Genomic DNA, 17,645 nt, shown 5'->3' on the forward strand with positions numbered 1-17,645 from the left:
CTAATCACTGAGTTTTTATTAGAAGATTACAGCCTTTGAAGCTGAAGCAATCAGATATCTTATGAATCCTGAACAGAAAAAGCTCAAGAATTTCTTCCTAAGAAATGTTAAGGATCGGATCTGTTAAATTTATTTGAATATAAAGTTAATGAACTGATAAATTTGCTTCACACATGTTGATGAGTCTTAGGAAGGGGCCATATTGAGTAAACACCAGAGCGGTCAGACACAAAACAGAAACTCCTGCTTTGTGTCTGGAAACAGATAAAACAGAACGAGATCTTCTGTCTGCACCCAGACAGACATGAGAGGATTAGTTTTTATCAGTCCAGTTTTTAGTTGATCCAGTCAAATTCAGTTAATTTAAGTAGCACCTTTCCAAAAAAGCGTATTCAGCTAGAAGATAAACACAATTCATGTCCAGAAATCTAAACAAATCATGACAGTAAAATCTAAATCTAGACAGATTTAAATAAAATTACATACAATAAATAAAATTACATCAGAATTATGTGCTAATTGTTATACACTGCATCCAAATTTATTTTATACCAATTATTAAACAACTAAGATCTAAGGAGATTAGCGTAGCTGACTGCAATTAAAAATACACATTAACACATTAACGGCTTGGTGCTAAACAACCACAAGGTGGCGCTGTCCCAGTAGTTGTTCTAGGTTCATTAGTGTTTTTAATGTTTTAAATGAGTTTTAAACCTTACAAGTAAGAAAATTTTTTATTTATTTCCCTAAAATAGAGACTTTTTAAAAATAAAATGATGAAAGTTCAAATCTTTATCTTTATTTAAGGATTAACAGCTGCTTTCAACACTTATTTATTTTTTCTGGTTTCCATTTTGAGGCGCCCCTTGACCCCAAATCAAGGATGAGACTTTACTGATGAGTTTTCAGGTTAGTTTCACTCTAAGAGCTGAGGAAAAAAACTGAATGTGAGCAAAAAAAAAACCACTCTAACAACTATTTGCAGCTTAAAAATAACATTTGCAGCTGTGAAACTTAACAGTCAACAAAAACTGTTAAATTCACATCTGAAGCCTTTTTGCTTAAATTGAGAGCCGAGAGCACCTGATATATTTCTCTTTGGAAAACCACATTTAGGCAATTATATTGAACTTAATAAAATAAAATTCATAAAAAAAAGAAGAAGCTAAACTTTTTGACTGTTTTTATGCATTTAATTAATCTTTAAAGTCTTCCTGAAGTTGATTTCTCCTCGTTTCCACTCAGGGCTGTTCTGGAGCGGATTCCTTGGGACAGATATCTGTAATAAAAATAAAGAGTAATTAGTGCAATAATGAATTGGTCACGCTCACCGCAGGAACTTACCTGCAACTCCGTCGTAATAGTACTGCTTTTCAACAGGGAATCCCAGACATTCAGCCAGTTTTCTATCATTATTGGCTGCTTTATTCGGCTCCATGTCCCGGTGGGAACCTTCCTTCTCTGAATCACAAAAAAAAAAGGAAGAATGAGTGGAAGCGTTGTCTAAACTACATATGTCAAACTCGAGGCCCAGGGGCCAAATCTGGCCCACCAGAGCTTTTTACGTGGCCCTCTAGACTCCATGATGTTTATGAGGCCCAAAATAAAAATGAGTCTGACTCCCTGGCCTGAACAAACTGCAGCAAATTTGTGAATGAAGTGTTGGACTGTGTGAATTACTGTAGCTGAACAGCAGTCGGTACTTTCTTGTTTGGTAGGTCAGCAACATGCAGTCGGAGCAGGTTTCATAGAAAATCACGTCAGCAGTCACAGTTTGCTCCACCACGTCTCCGTACTTCTCCATTCCTAACACAAAAAAACACAACAAACTCCTCATAACATTTTTATTTAACACTTTTATACTAATTCACAACTTCTGTCTTGCATCTGTGTACAAAAATGTTTAAACTTATGTCTGCAAACGATGGCTTATCAGTTTTATTTTGTTTCTGAGTTTTAATGAATTGGGAATAGAACTAGATATAAAAAAATGGTTAAAATCTCTTAATTTTATTAAACTGAATATACATCTGAAAACTTCATGTTACACTCAGTTTCCACTTATCTTTGTCCAGATTCACCCTTAGAATGGGTAAGTCGTTAAATATATTATATTATGGGCTCCAATCAAAGTTCGTTAACAGAACCGGGTCAATAATTACACACAAAAAATGCAAAACAAAAATCTATATTATGAGAATAAAGTCAAAATAATATGACAATAAAGTCATAAACATACAAGAATAAAGTTGTAATATTATGACTTTATTCTTGTTTAACTTTATTCTTGTAATTTTATTTATTTGTATATTTTTATCTTTTTTTAAATGAAATTACAGTCATAAAAATTACAAGAATATCATACTGTTGTAGTTTTGAAACTTTAATGAAAAGCTGACAAATATAATTAAAAAATAATAAATAAATAAATGAATAAAATTACAAGAATAGAGTCAAAATATTACAACTTTATTCTTGTACTATTATGACTTTGTCATAAAGTGCAGTTGTAGGATGGTGAGGTAGACGTGGCGGACTCAGGTTATGGTGAGAAAAACTGATTTAATAATGGAAGTACAGAACATCCAGGCAGCACAGCTGAGGATAGGAGCTCAAAATAGAACTGATAGCACTGGTAACACTGGTAACAGGCAAAGACAAGGACATGTGACATGACAAGGGAACACAGCTGGGATTAAATACACCAGGAAGGTAATCAAGGGAAACGAGGGACAGCTGGGGATGATCAACTAACGGGTTGAGACACAGAAACCTAAATAAACGCACAGAAAAAACCAAATACTCACAGTTTATTCACATATTAGTTTGACTTTATTCTGACAATATAGATTTTTGTTTTGCATTTTTTTTGTGTGTAATTATGGACCTGGGTCTGTTAACTAACTTTGTTTGTAGCTCATAATCCAAAAATATTTAACAGCCAGTTAAAGTTGGAATCTGACCCAAAATAAATAAATAAAATTACAAAAATTTTTTTTTTTTTAGCACTGGCCTAATCAATTGCTTCCTGACACTTTTATCTGTTCTGCTGATATACATGCATATATGCTTATTTAGATTCCATTTGAGTACAACTTACTCTTATGTACAGTGCTGTTTTCAGCATTGTCTGTGGGAACCGTTATGTTGATGAAGTAGACAGTGCAGGAGCTGTCATGACTGAAAAAGCAGAGAGAAACTCAGAAAATAAAACGGCTTATATCAGAGTTTACATGCAGTCCACTCAGAGCGACTGTCTTTACTGTAGCTGTGTTTCTGTATAATTGCACACCTGAGCTGCAGGACTTACAGGTAAATGTTCCTCACGGTTAACTTGACTGTTGTGTTGTCAGGCTGCAGCTGGAACTCCAGGTGAGAGGTGGAGATTCGTTCCAGCATGAACTGGATGAACTCATTGTCAGACACGGACCAGACCAGAACCCAGTCACCGTTATTCTGCAAGAAGATAGCAGATACTTTAGATATTAAATAAAGAAGTTATATTTAATATAAAATATTAATAAAAGCTTCCACATATTGAGTTAATGGTTAACCTTTTCAAGGGACAATGCTGTCAAATAGCTCAAAATAATAATGAAATGTTTTTAAATTCATAAACAATAACAGATTAATAAATAAAGGTTTTAATAATTTAATATTTTCTTCATGGGGTGATAATACTGAATTTCTATTACAAAGTGACAATAAAGTACCACAAATATTTTTTTTAGAGCTATGCCCCTTATTAGTTTGGAAACGATGCTTTTTCATGACATCAAAAAATATGTTGATGTATTTAATAAATATATTCTGTAAATATATATTTTGCTAAATACATAAGTAACCTTTATTAAAAATGTCATCTACTGAAAAAACACACATTCTTATCAAATATTATTGGTCTAGTTTCAAGTGCTAATATCTTAATATACTTGAAATAAGACAAAACTAACTTACAAGTAACTTTTCTTCAGGAAATAAAAGCTTATTTAGTCAATAATTAATTAATATCGATAATTTCCGTTTCCATTAAATAAAAAACGGAATTAAAATTACACATGAATACGTTTGTTCACACGATAAGTTATTTAAAAACACGCTGCGCCATGATCCTCCAACTACTTCCTGTCATTTTCTTCTTCGTGGGTTTGCGCCAGCGGCAACATCCGGTTGTTGATCATGTGACGCGAAAAAAAGGGTTTCCATTGCAGAAATAAACATTAATACAGCCGAAAAACTACATAATCCCGGCGTCAAAACTTTTAATTTAATTAAAAATTGTAGTGTTTCAATTGAGTGAATTTATTTTATGGCCAATAGAAACGCAACTAGTGAAACTGCTTCCGGTCTGCTCCTAAAAAATTAGATTTCATAAAAATATCCAGGTTACTATATATAAACAGCATTTAATTTGCCTTTGGGATCAATAAAGTATTTTTGAATTGGAAAACGATGTCAGTGCTTTTCAAAGCTCGATGATACTGAAAAGGATTTTGTGACACAATAATTCAAGTTCATACATGCACTCAGAAAGACAAATATAAACACATCGAGGGTCAAAGGTTAAGGTCATGGCTAATCAGTTGTTATGTAAACTCGATGTGAAAAGTATGACATGTCATCATGACATAGTGTGTTAAATGTTGAACTGATTTATACTAAATCAGTGGTTATTAACCTGGGTTCTATTGAACCCCAGGGGTTTGATGAGTCGGTCTCAGGGGTTCGGTGGAGCATCTGCTGCGGAGGTAAAGACACACTTGTGTAAATGTTGTGATGAAAGAGTTCCACTCCCAGCATGTATATCAACTTGTGTCTTTAATTTACTTCAGCGCAGCTCAGTTTTTACCAAATTCTGTAGCTTTCTGTGTACTTCTAAATCTGCTCCTTACACACAACCATGCAAACACACACACACACACACACCTAGGGGCAATTTGGAGAGGCCAATTAACCTGACAGTCATGTTTTTGGACTGTGGGAGGAAACCAGGGTACCTGGAGAGAGCCCACGCATGCACAGGGAGAACATGCAGGCTCCATGCAGAGGGACCCCAGACTGGGAATTGAACCCAGAACCTTCTTGCTGCAAGGCAACAGCTCTACCAACTGCGCCACTGTGCAGCCCCACTAATATAATTACATAACTAAATCAGAATACCGCAAAGTCTTTGTTATTTATTATTAGTTTTTCTTTCTCTTAAGAATGTAGAGCTAATTAAATGATCTAAACAAGACCTTAAAGTGGTTCCAGTTTCTCTCGATGGCCAACCTGTTGAAACTGTGGCAAATTTTAAATACCTTGGTTGTTCCTGGACAGTCGGCTCAGCTTTGCTGAAAACACTGACTATAGTTTGAAGAACTGTTCTGAGACTCTATCTTTTAAGAAGACTTAGTGATCTTCTTAAAGTGACCCAACTAGAGTCCTCCAACTAGAATTTGGAGGGGGAAAAAAAATTATATTTTATTTATCACTACAGAAGGGTTCAGTTAGTGCGCATATGAAACTAGTGGGTTCGGTACCTCAAAAAAGGTTAAGAACCACTGTACTAAAATTATAGAACAGTGTTGATCACTTCCAATCATTTGAACCTTGAAATGTGTCTTAAAACAAAAACCACCAGATTCAAGAACGGATTCCTTTAGATTTTATAGTTCCTACTGGTTCACAGCACTTTGTTTACACTGTTTTATATCAGTAGTTGACATTATGTCTGTTGTTTTTGTAAGAATGATTTAATTCTGTTGTAAAAAGTTCAAACAATCTAAATCTCCTCCTCTGATTCAGAAGGAACACTTAACATGTAAAAATAGTCAGGATTTTTTTAAAATGAAGACATTTGGTGATAAAGTGAGACGCCACCCGGTCCAGAACCAAACTCACCTTGTGCAGATCTTCTCTGGGCAGCCGTTTGGTCACAACCTGACACTCTTCTGCAGACGGAGCTGCAGTGGAGCCGATCACGGCTAGCAGCAGCAGCAATGCAACCTTTGCTACAGTCATCCTGATCTGAGATTGAATAAAAACACAAACGCACCGCACTCTGTCAGGGGAGGAACTAACTGGAAAACGACCGTTTGGTTTATACTGGTTCTGGGCCTGAACTGGCCAAAGGTAAAATTTACTCATCTCAGATTTTATTGCTTCCTGTTTGTATCCTGAAAGTGTCAGGACCTGGTTTGGTGTTTTTATTGATTCTTGTATCTATTTTAGTTTAGTTCAGTTCTTTCTCAGTGATTCCTGTTTGTTATTTTACTTATTCTGTGTGTCTAGTTATAGAGGATTCCTGTTGTGCTGTGCGTTTTCTCTCCCACACACCTGCAGCCAGTTAGTCAATTAACCTGGTCTATTCACTCTCCCAGTATATATTCACCTCCTTGCTGGTTCCTCCAGTTTAATCCTGTTACTTTCTTGTTTCACCCTGCTGGTTTTTGTTCCTGGTTTCCTGTTTTTTGTTCTCTCTGGCTCCCTGTGATCCCTGTTTGTTTTTCAATGAGTTTTTGTTCAACGCTGTTTTTTTGTTCATTCATAAATTAAATATCCAAATAACTACAAAATGACTCAAAATGACTGAGAATCATCCACCAAAGATTATTGATGAGTCTATGAAGAAAAAGTGACTGAAAAAGTGTGAATGAGCAGAAAACACATAAAAATTAATCCCATGAGAAACTGACGTTAAATTGAAGCTACACTGCAAAAATCAAATTTTATCAAGTTATATGAGCTTGATTTATGATATACAAGCTTGTTTTAGGTTAATTATCCCTTCATATTGATGAAAAAGTGTTAGCTCCACTGGCAGAAAGTAAGTGGAGCTAACATTCTTTCACCAATATTAAAAAATAAGTGACTTAAAACAAGTTCCTATATCTTGTTCAAAAGTTACTTACAAGTTAGTTTTGTCTTAAACTGTATTAAAATATTTGCATCACTAAACAAAAAATAATTAGTAAATTTAGAAAAGCAAGAGAAAACCAATCATGCTGATAGTGTTTTGATGTGTTTTAATCGCTCTTTCTCCATGGAGGCCGACTCTTCCTCTTCGTTCCACTCAGGACTGGCCGGCATTTGATTCTGGAGCGGACTTCTTGTGGCAGAAATCTGTTAAGGGAAATAAAAGATGAACTATGAATTATCTGGAGTTGCTGGTGGCGTCGTGGTGTTTCTGTTCACAGTGGCAGACCTGTCACTCCGTCGTAGATGAATGGTTTGTCATGTGGGACTCCCAGACACTCGGCCAGTTTCTTATTGTCATCGTGGGCGACTTTGTGTTGCTCCACATCCCGGTGCGAACCCTCCTTCCCTGATTCACCAACAAAACAAGATCGCTTCAACAAAACTTCACAAATAATAAATCATTACGTAAATTATCCTTAGTGAACAAAACGAGGTGAAGTAGCATTCAGCTTCTACGCACCACAAATTTGGAACAAACTTCCAGAAAACTGTAAAACAGCTGAAACACTGGGTTCCTTTAAATCTCAACTTAAAACCCACCTGTTTATAGTTGCTTATGGCTAAATTAAGGTTTTGATATCTTCGATGTTTATAATGTTTTTATCTTTACTTTTCATCTAGTTATTAACTTCTTTTTATTTCTCTTTCACACTGCCTATGTAAAGCCCTCCCGGAAAACATCCCAGTTAAACAAATCTATATCTAGGGGTGTGAGAAACCTTGTTAAATGGCGTTTTAACTAAAACTCTGAGGTATGAGAATCCTTGTTAAATGGCGTCTTAACTAAAACTCTGAGGTGTAAGAATCCTTGTTAAATTATGTTTTAACTAAAACTCTGAGGTGTGAGAATCCTTGTTAAATGGCGTCTTAACTAAAACTCTGAGGTGTGAGAATCCTTGTTAAATGGCATCTTAACTAAAACTCTGAGGTGTGAGAAACCTTGTTAAATTATGTTTTAACTATAACTCTGAGGTGTGAGAATCCTTGTTAAATGGCGTTTTAACTAAAACTCTGAGGTGTGAGAATCCTTGTTAAATGACGTCTTAACTAAAACTCTGAGGTATAAGAATCTTTGTTAAATGGCATCTTAACTAAAACTCTGAGGTGTGAGAATCCTTGTTAAATGGCATCTTAACTAAAACTCTGAGGTGTGAGAATCCTTGTTAAATGGCATCTTAACTAAAACTCTGAGGTGTGAGAAACCTTGTTAAATTATGTTTTAACTATAACTCTGAGGTGTGAAAATCCTTGTTAAATGGCGTTTTAACTGAAACGCCATTTAACGTTTCAGTTAAATGGCGTTTAACTGAAACGCCTCAAACTGAGGTGTGAGTCGTTTAACTGAAGTCCTACAAGGGCTGCGAGTTTTAATGTTTTTATCTTTTTTCTTTCCAACTGTTTATTCACTGTCACATGCTGTTTTTATTTTAATTATGTAAAGCACTTTGGAATGCCTTGCTGCTGAAATGTGCTATACAAATAAAATTAATTGATTAGAGTGAGTGAGTGTCTCTTTTACTGTAGCTAAGCAGGAATTTCATTCGTGAGCTTTTGTAGGTCATCAGCAAACAGTCGTCGCAGCTCTCGTAGAATTCAACATCCCCGGTGTCGTTATATTCGACCTCCACTCCGTTCTTCTCCAATCCTGATACACAGAAATACAGGCTGGTTACACAAAACACCAAATATGCCAAATATATATGGTGAATATTTATAGTGCAAATATCTTTGTGCACTTAAAATTTGACAAAAAGACGTTACAGGTCACTTTTAAGCAAGAGGTAAGGGCTTGTTTTAAATAAATACTTCCACTGGGAGATTATTTCACTTTTAGGGGATTTTCCCATGTTATAAATGAGGCATTATTGTGTGACAGTCAAATGATTGTTAGGGTTTATTCTAAAGAAGTTATGTTGTGTTTGATTTTTCACCCAGTTTTACTGGGTCCAATTCATTGTGATTAATTGATTATTGAATTAACTAATTTAGTAATCCATTAATTGTTAACTGGAGAATATAGGCTCAAAAGAAACTATTTACTGAAAAAAATTTAATATTCAGAGCTGTAATTAAACCAAAACTGTACAAAAATACATACATTTTGCATTTAAGATAAAAACACCTTTGTCTAAATACATTTTAGCCAAAATTCCTCAACCAGTGTAGTTTCAGCTTTACTTGCCAACTTTATTGAATTTTAAGAAATGAACATTTATTTTCTCATTTAGAAAAGGAATTTCATGATTTGTTTATTTCCATCTTCTAATATGTATCTAGTGGTTAAAGTGGTCAAATTAAAAATCTGTAGAATTTTTAAATCCGATTTACCAATTAATCATCAGAATAATCAATAAATTAATTGATTACTAAAGATAATGATTAGTTACAACCCCTGTTTTCTTTATTTCCTGTTGTTCACTCTGTCTTGTTTTTCTTTAAAACGCTGACTCAGTAAAAATATTCACAGCCAACATGTCTGTCCTGTTCTGTGTTTTTGTGCAACTTGCTGATTGAATGAATCGTCCATGTGTGGTGTTCAGCGTCGTCAGAGGGAGCCGTCAAGTTGATAAAGTAGGAGGTGCAGGAATTGCTAGAAGTCGATGAAACAGATTAGAAACGACACCAGCAGTCTGTTGAACTTTAAACTCTCAAAAAAAGGATTTATTGAATCAACTCCAGACATCTCATTTCCAACTTTTTATTGTAACGTCACATTCTAATCTATTTTTTCCCCTGCAAAGACACAGAATCTACCAAGCATTTTTCATCTAGTTTCCAGTGCGAATATCTTAGTACACTTAAATTAAATTACAATGAACTTTTTAGCAACACATAGAAGTTTGTTTTGAGTCAATTATTCATTAATTATGATTTAAAAAAGTTCCACTGGAAGATTTTTTCATTTATTTCACAATAAGCCATCACTGCGACGTTACCTAGCAACCCCAGTCAAGCCTAGCGCGTCACCTAGCAACCAGTTCCAGTTCCGCTGGCAGATTATTTCACTTATAAAAAAAACTTTTCCTCAAGTTAGAAACTAATAATTTTTATGAAGGAATTCTTCACTTAAAACACGTGTCCTAAGATATTTGCACAAGAGACCAAAAATTACTTGGTAAAAATACATGATATGACTTTGTGTTTTTACAGTGTAGCTTTAAATTTAGCTTCAGTTTCTGAGGGATTTTAAGGTTTTATTAATGTTAAAACTTACGAGAATGTGTTCTTCTCGTTGTACTCGATTGTTTTGTTGTCAGCATGGAGTTTGAACTCAACGTGGGAGCTGGTCAAGTTCCTCAGTAAATCTTGGCCAACGTGGAAGTCAGAGACGGACCAGACCAGAACCCATTCACCGAAAATCTGCAGAAACACAGAAAAGAGGGAATGTTTGATTAACAGTCAAGCAATTACTAACAAAATGTTTTTAAGCAGACTGAGCTGCTGTGTTACTGGTAATATGACTTTTAGAGTAAATCACTGCAAAAGCTTCAGGTAAATTTAAGCAGGGATACAAAAACACAAACTCTTCAGTATTTTATGTTTTGTTCTAGAACAAATATCTAGAACAAAACAACTTACAAGCAACTTTTCAGAAAGATTTAGGTTTCTTTTAGGTCAGTACTTCTACAATATTAATTAAAAAGTTACTAGTTTTTACTAGTACAGAGTATTTGATTTAAAAAAGAAATTTCTCTACCAGCAAAACGACTACTTTTTCAATTATTTAAAGAATTATTGTCTTAAAGTTCTTAAATCGTTTGGAAAACCTACTTCTAAGTTAGCCGTCTTATTTCAAGTGTATTAAGATGTTTAAAGTAGAAACTTAACTAAAAATACTTGGTATGATTTTGAGTTTTTCCAGTGAGTAAAATGTGCAAGTGTTTCCAATTGTTTGACATGATTAAACAATAGAAAAAAATTAATGTTGTAATCTTGATCTAGTTTCTAGTTAAAATAACTTTGTGCACTTGAACTAAGTCAATACTAACAAGTAATGTTTAGCAGGATAAAAAAGCTTGATTCTAGATTATTTCACGTAAAACATTTTTCCCAAGTGAAATAATCTGCCAGTGGAACTAGAACGCTTTTCACCAATAAACAAACTCCCATATCTTAATAATATGATATTAATATGATCTAAGTTACTTTTGTCTGCTTTCAAGTGTACTAAGACATTTGCATTAGAAACTAGACACCCTTTGAAAAAAATTGAAGGTGCGGTTTATAGTATGGTGCTCTCATAGTCTAAGACATTTGCATTAGAAACTAGACACCATTTGAAAAAAATTGAAGGTGCGGTTTATAGTATGGTGCTCTCATAGTCTAGAAAATACGGTAATTGGTCTTAAAAGATTTTTTGAAAACGAATTATCTGTAAATGATGCCATCTTTGAGCGTCTCTGCTGTAGTGACTAGCAGCGTAATCATGTAATTTTATTACCACTAGATGGCAGCAGGTACAGAGCATTTTACATTAAAACAAGAGAATTAGTAACGCATGAATGTTGCTACATTCATGTTAAGTGGACACGGTTGAAATAAGAAATGTAAAATGTGATCAAAATATTTTTTTGTGTTTATTTGAATCCTATTCAAGACACTTTGATAAGAATGACTATATATGTAATATAGGCGGCTACAGATTATCATTGTTTACATTTTTGGTTGGTGGTGAGCGTCGTGATTTTTTCAATTAAAACAATGTACCTTGGCTCAAAAAAGGTTGAAAAACACTGATGAAGGTACCAGACTGACCAGAACCAGACTCACCTCATGCAGATTTTTGGTGGGCAGCCGTTTGGCCAGACGCTGGCACGCCTCTGGAGCCGGTGCTGCATTGCAGCCGATCGCTGCTAACAGCAGCAACAATGCAACCTTTGCTGCAGCCATCCTGCTTTCAGACCCAACACTGACTCACAGTCACTGAGACGGTCGATTTATAATGACTCTGTGGCCGCGGGGGCCCTCAGTCCAAAGATAATGTGTGTTCAGAGTCATCCTTTAACCTTTTTATTCATCAATGGAAACGTTTTTAAACTAAAGGCACAGAGAAAACATCTAACATGAAGCCTTAAGCCAGAGAAACAGTTGATCAAACTTCATTTAGTCAAAACCTCCAGGAGTTGAATAAACTAGTTTTTATGTTGGCACTCAAAAAACTAAAAGAAGAGAAAGAGTGGGAGCTATTTCCCAGAATGCTTAGCGGCATGTTTCTGTCTCCTGCGTTACGTTGGTCCGACTCTTGTGTTATTAAGGTAAATGTTTATTTTAATGTCCTGATCACACCAAATGTTTCTGAACTGAATTCATTGGGATGTTTAGTAAGATTCATTATCAGATTTTGTTCATGCAATTTGAAACAAGAATTTAAATTATTCTGAAGTAAAATAAGTTATTTTAACTTGATATTTTTGAGTGAAAATAATAGAGAAATATGGCTCTTTAATTAGATGAGGACAGTTTATTTTCTGGCATGTTGTGAAATAAATATTTACAGCATTAAGTTAAAACTCACAATTCAAGATTAACGAACTTAAAAAACGATGTTTAGACAACTTGTGTCTCGTTAAATCGACTGTCTTACTGACTTAAATAGGATTTTCAAGGCAGCAAGTTTCAAGTTAAACCACCTACAGTGTAGGTTTATTATTCCTCTGAATTATTCAATTCATGCTTAATTTATTAAAATTTTTGCTTTTCTTTCTCTTCTCCTGCTTCATTTGTTTTCCATGTCTGACCTTTTCTTATTTCTCCATTTTCTCTTGTTTATTCATCTCTTCATATTGTCGTAATTCTCTGTTATTTACGTTCACGTCTTTGTCTTGTGTTGGATTGTTGTGTGTTTAACGTTTGTTTGCTGCTCTTGGCATTTTGGCTCTTCTTTATGACCGCCTTCACCATAAAGTGAACACAAAGAGTCAATATTTATTCATCAGTTTTATTTTCTTTGCAGCCTTAAACCTACATGTTGCACAAGGAAAAAAAACCTTTCAGTCACTGTGCAAATGAGATGCAGAATGACTAAAAGGAACTTGGCAATTGGATGCTCTCCTCTTCTTTGCAAAAACCTGCGGAAACAGACAAAAGGAAAATGAAAATCCCAGCACATTAAACCGTTACAGCAGAGAAACCTCGGAGCTGTTCGCACTTTTCTCAGGCTTGTGGAGGAAGTTTGGTTCTCCAGAGAAGCCCAAGCAGCTGGCCTGCTTCTTAAAAAGCTCCATGTCAGACTCTGCCATGGCCGATCCTCTGCCTGGAAAACAAATGATGGAAATGAATTAAACTACAGTTTGGAAGAAAACCAAGAAAATGCATCCATGCGACTGATTCCTTCTCACCTAGAAAGTAAAGAGAACGAGCGCTGATTTCTTCCTGGGTGTTCGAGGCGCTGAGTTTAAATAGCTGAATGAGAATTTTGACGTTTTTGGTGGTGCTGTTTATCATCAGGACCAAACAGCCGTCGCAGCTCGGCAGCACGTGAGACTCAGAGGTCATGTTAAGTACTGGGAATAAATACGGAAAAAAGTGGAAAAATGGATCTTAATTTTCATATTTATTTATTTTTAGGAAAATAAATAATTTAATATTTTTTTACAGAAATAAATGGTAGAATAAGTAATAAAATGATGACAAAAAAGTCACAATATTATGAGAATAAATTCAAAACATTGCAAGATTAGATTTGTAGTTTTACGAGAATTTAGTAATAAAATTACAAGCATAAAGACACAGTATTACAAGAATAAAATCTAAATGAGAAAAAAAGTCAAAATAACAGGACAATAAAGTAAGATCAAATATTTCAAGAATAAAGTCATAATATAATGAGAATAAAGTATTACAAGAATAAAATCGCAACGTTATCACTTCTCATAATTTTATTTATTTTTTATTTTCCTAGCGTGGCCCCAATAACCCTTTGTACATTATCAATATACACTGCTCAAAAAAATAAAGGGAACACTTAAACAACACAATATAACTCCAAGTAAATCAAACTTCTGTGAAATCAAACTGTCCACTTAGGAAGCAACACTGATTGACCACGGGGACCCTCGTCGGGTCAATCAGTGTTGCTTCCTAAGTGGACAGTTTGATTTCACAGAAGTTTGATTTTCTTGGAGTTATATTGTGTTGTTGAAGTGTTCCCTTTATTTTTTTGAGCAGTATATATGAACAAGAAAATCAATAGAAATTTGGATGAAAAATCTGGAAAATGATCAATAAAACTGAGAAAATGTGCAGTGTTTGTAAGCAGAATTGGATTTTTAAAAAAAAAGAAAAATAAGCAAATGTAAAATCCCTGAAATGTTTGTTTTTTAATTGGAAGCTGCAGGCTGGCCTCTCCTGCAGGACTTTGACTCTTTTTGTCGGATCACATTGGGAAACTTACTTGAGGACGTTATGGTGTTGCCCTCTATATTCATGCTCTGGGTGTTTTTCAAGCAGGTTCCATTTCTATTGAGGAAAAAGGTGAATTCACAACCTTAAAGCTGAACTATTGTGCTTCCTCAAACAGAGTAAGATAAGAAAAACATGTTCATTACAATTTTTACACAAAATCGTTCTTTGGTGAGATTTTAGTCTGGTCAGTTCAACAGTTTGACACACAAACTGAAAAATGCTTCCATATAACCACCAATAGAACAATTTATCTAAATTGTATTTATGAAAAGCTACTCCATGTTTACATAAAACCTCCTGATCAGACTCAGTTATCCAATATTTTCAGATAAACAGTTTTTTCCTTCCTTTATGTATTTTCATCTCAGTAATTCTATGGTTGTGTTTTGCTTTTCTTTCTATACATGCAGTAGATGTGTATATTTACTGTGAACTCACATATTGCTCCCTTGAATCATGACAATCTCGTTGTTGCCTTTGGGCGACTTTGTGATGTTCACCCAGGAGCTTTCGGTTAACTTCAGCATGTCACCATGAAAGTCATGATCCGTGTAGCCTGCAAGGAAATTTACTTTCCCATAGATCTGCACACAAACAGGAAGTTGGTTACTTTCAGAACATGAACGTGTTTGAGATATGAAGAAATAACTGATTTTATGTTAAATATTTGTTGTGTTTTTACTGTTTGCAGATGGTAAAATGCTGGTTATCCAGCTATCCAGCTAAATAAGCTGGTTACAGCTACATAGCTGGTTAGCTTTGTAGCTAAATAGCAAACCAAGACACTTTACCATTTGGTTATCTGTAGAACCAAATTATTGTTTGGTTATTTATATCCAAAGTTCAATTTGGATATGAATACGTTCACTGTTTCTAGTTTCAGAACATCAGGTAAAGGTTTGCATTAAAAGATTTTGACAAAGATGTTCGTATTAAAATCCTACTTGGACAAACGTTTCACAAAGAGCTAATGCTCATTTTGTGACTGGATTGTATAAATTAAAAAACACAATTTCACCTGCACTGTGCTTTTTTCAAGAAGTGCAATTAAAATCACACTTTTTGTTAATGCGTTAAATCATTAAAAAACATGGCGCTCCATGATCCTCCATCTACTTCCTGTTGTTTTCTTCTTCCTGGTCTGATTATTGATCATGTGACTTGTATGATGTGATAAAAGTGTTTCCATTGCAGTTTTGTGAAATAAACCAATTTTGATACAGCTGAAAAATTACCTCGTCCTCGTGACAAAACTTTTTATTGAAAAATTACGCAACGGAAATGCAAATAGCGACAGGAATCACAACATAAAACTACCATTCTGTGCCATGAAGAGGTGAAAAGCAAACAGAAACAACAATGGAGACCACGTTACTGTTGCAGCAGGAGCTAAATGAGTAAATCCAGACATTAACGGAGTGTTAATCTCACTGGGGTATGAACGAGAGGAAGCGTTTACCACAGACGGGTCGGCCAGAGAGACGGGTGCGACCAGCGGCTGGCATTCTTCAGGTGAGAGAGCTGAGCCAATCAGAAGCAGCGAAGCAAACAGCAGCGAGCCGAGCCACAGGTTCATGATGACAACACAGAGACAATCAGGCCAAGAAAGGATGCAAGACGACGGAGACACAGCAGCACGTCATGTGAGCTGCTTGACTTTTATACAATCTGATTAGGTAACAACTCTGTGGACTTTCCAACGGTTGTGTAAGAAATTTTTTTTTAATTGGGTTTTTGCTCTATAAGGTTTGTTTTAGGTGTGTGAAAGTTTGCAATGATAGTGTCTGGCTTGTGTAGCAATCATTAGTTTTTTTGTTTGACTTGACTTTTAAAATCAAGGACTTTGTGGGGTTATCCCACACAGACATTGATTTCTGTGAAGTTGAGATCTGCAACTTTGTTCAGCCAGAAAATTCCTGGAGAATTTCCACCTGGAATCCCCGCTGTCCCTTTTCTGACTGCTGCAAAGTTCAGATTTGCAAACTAAACAAAAACCAGGAGAAGCTGCTGATTCATAGCAGTGACTTTTATTGAAAGTCTGCTAAAAGGACATTTAAAATACTAAAACGTTATATTTCAGAGATTGTATGCACAGATTACTGAGAAATGTATCGGATGCTAAACAAAAAAACTAATAAAACAGGGAGCGTAATCCCTTAGCTGTCCCTAAACTGAAGATGTTCCTTGATAGAGGTAAAACGCCACAGACACAATCCTCCCTAGATGATTCTGCGTCACAAGGGTTAGGCCACGCCCATTTTTGGAGGCTATTAGCCACATGGCTAATTATTATAAACCTGATGAAAGTGCCTGAAAATATGCTGAGTTGATAAAATGGGTTAGCAAAGATTAAATTTAATCATTTTCTGTTTTGATTATTTCATTCAAGTTTGATTATTCTGTGTTCGTTAGTCTCTTTCTCTAATTAGATCAGTATTGTTTTAAAAACCTTTAACTATTGTTTAATTCAGTACTTCTTGTTGACGGTGTTGCATATAGATGTGAGATACTAAGTGAGGAAAAAAAATATCTTTAAGGAAACATTTAACCTGGTTTCAAGAAAAAACAAACAAACATTGTTTACCAGGGATTAACTTAACCAACAGAGAACATTTTAAGATTACAGAGGGTCAAAATCTGCTGATTTTGTAGCATCCGGATTTTTCAACTTTTTTCAGACATTTGGAGGTTTTGAAAGGAAAAAATATAACTGTGTAGCCAAAGATATTTACATTTGTGTAAATAATTTGTGGTTGAATAGTTTCATTCATTTGAACTCTGCGTTCACTGACACGACACAAAATGTACTGACACAAGATTCAGCAACATTTATAATATTTAGGGCAACGATACCATTATTTACCCCAACGGATGTGACTTTTTAAGTAAATATTAAGAAGCAAGTGTTTATTATTTGTCCTGACAGATAAAAATCCCTCCACTCTGAGTACATTATTAACCAACAGGGATGAAAAGGTCAAAACAAAGTTTCAGAAAACAAGTTTATCAGAACCGGGAAAAAACGGCCAAAGGTTAAACGCAGAAATCCGACTTTTATCTGAGCGATTCCAGGAGTTAAATGGAGATAAATATCCAGGGGAGTCCAAATGTGACCCAGGAGCATTTGTGAGTTAGAAGGGGATCATATTTTATTAAATTGATCTTCTGCTTCCACTTTAAATCTCTAAACATCCCAAGATGAACAATGTTGTTGCCATGTTTGAAATTAATTGTAAAATGTCCTTTTCAATGTTCTAATTAAAGAAAAAAATATTCTT

General features: G+C 35.0%; 2 protein-coding genes across 2 annotated transcripts; both read right to left on the reverse strand.

Annotated features, from left to right (window-relative positions):
* Positions 1-1,180: 1,180 nt before the first annotated feature.
* Positions 1,181-11,905, reverse strand: LOC103472640 (saxitoxin and tetrodotoxin-binding protein 1-like). Its single transcript, XM_081612838.1, has 12 exons — positions 11,734-11,905; positions 10,178-10,323; positions 9,471-9,553; positions 8,483-8,608; positions 7,190-7,309; positions 7,065-7,107; positions 5,887-6,127; positions 3,314-3,459; positions 3,104-3,183; positions 1,684-1,809; positions 1,348-1,464; positions 1,181-1,282 (listed from the first exon to the last, which is right to left on the reverse strand). The coding sequence occupies exons 1-12, from the start codon at positions 11,851-11,853 to the stop codon at positions 1,245-1,247; spliced, it is 1,386 nt and encodes a 461-aa protein (XP_081468964.1). The 5' UTR covers positions 11,854-11,905; the 3' UTR covers positions 1,181-1,244.
* Positions 11,906-12,887: 982 nt separating this feature from the next.
* On the reverse strand, positions 12,888-16,009 carry LOC103472539 (uncharacterized). Its single transcript, XM_008422243.3, has 6 exons — positions 15,827-16,009; positions 14,806-14,951; positions 14,357-14,421; positions 13,302-13,466; positions 13,112-13,216; positions 12,888-13,031 (listed from the first exon to the last, which is right to left on the reverse strand). Exons 1-6 carry the CDS (start codon positions 15,941-15,943, stop codon positions 12,985-12,987), a joined length of 645 nt encoding a protein of 214 aa, XP_008420465.1. The 5' UTR covers positions 15,944-16,009; the 3' UTR covers positions 12,888-12,984.
* Between the last annotated feature and the right edge of the window lie 1,636 nt (positions 16,010-17,645).

Source organism: Poecilia reticulata, chromosome 11, assembly GCF_904066995.2.
Source record: "Poecilia reticulata chromosome 11, P_reticulata-male-v2, whole genome shotgun sequence".
NCBI lineage: Eukaryota > Metazoa > Chordata > Actinopteri > Cyprinodontiformes > Poeciliidae > Poecilia > Poecilia reticulata.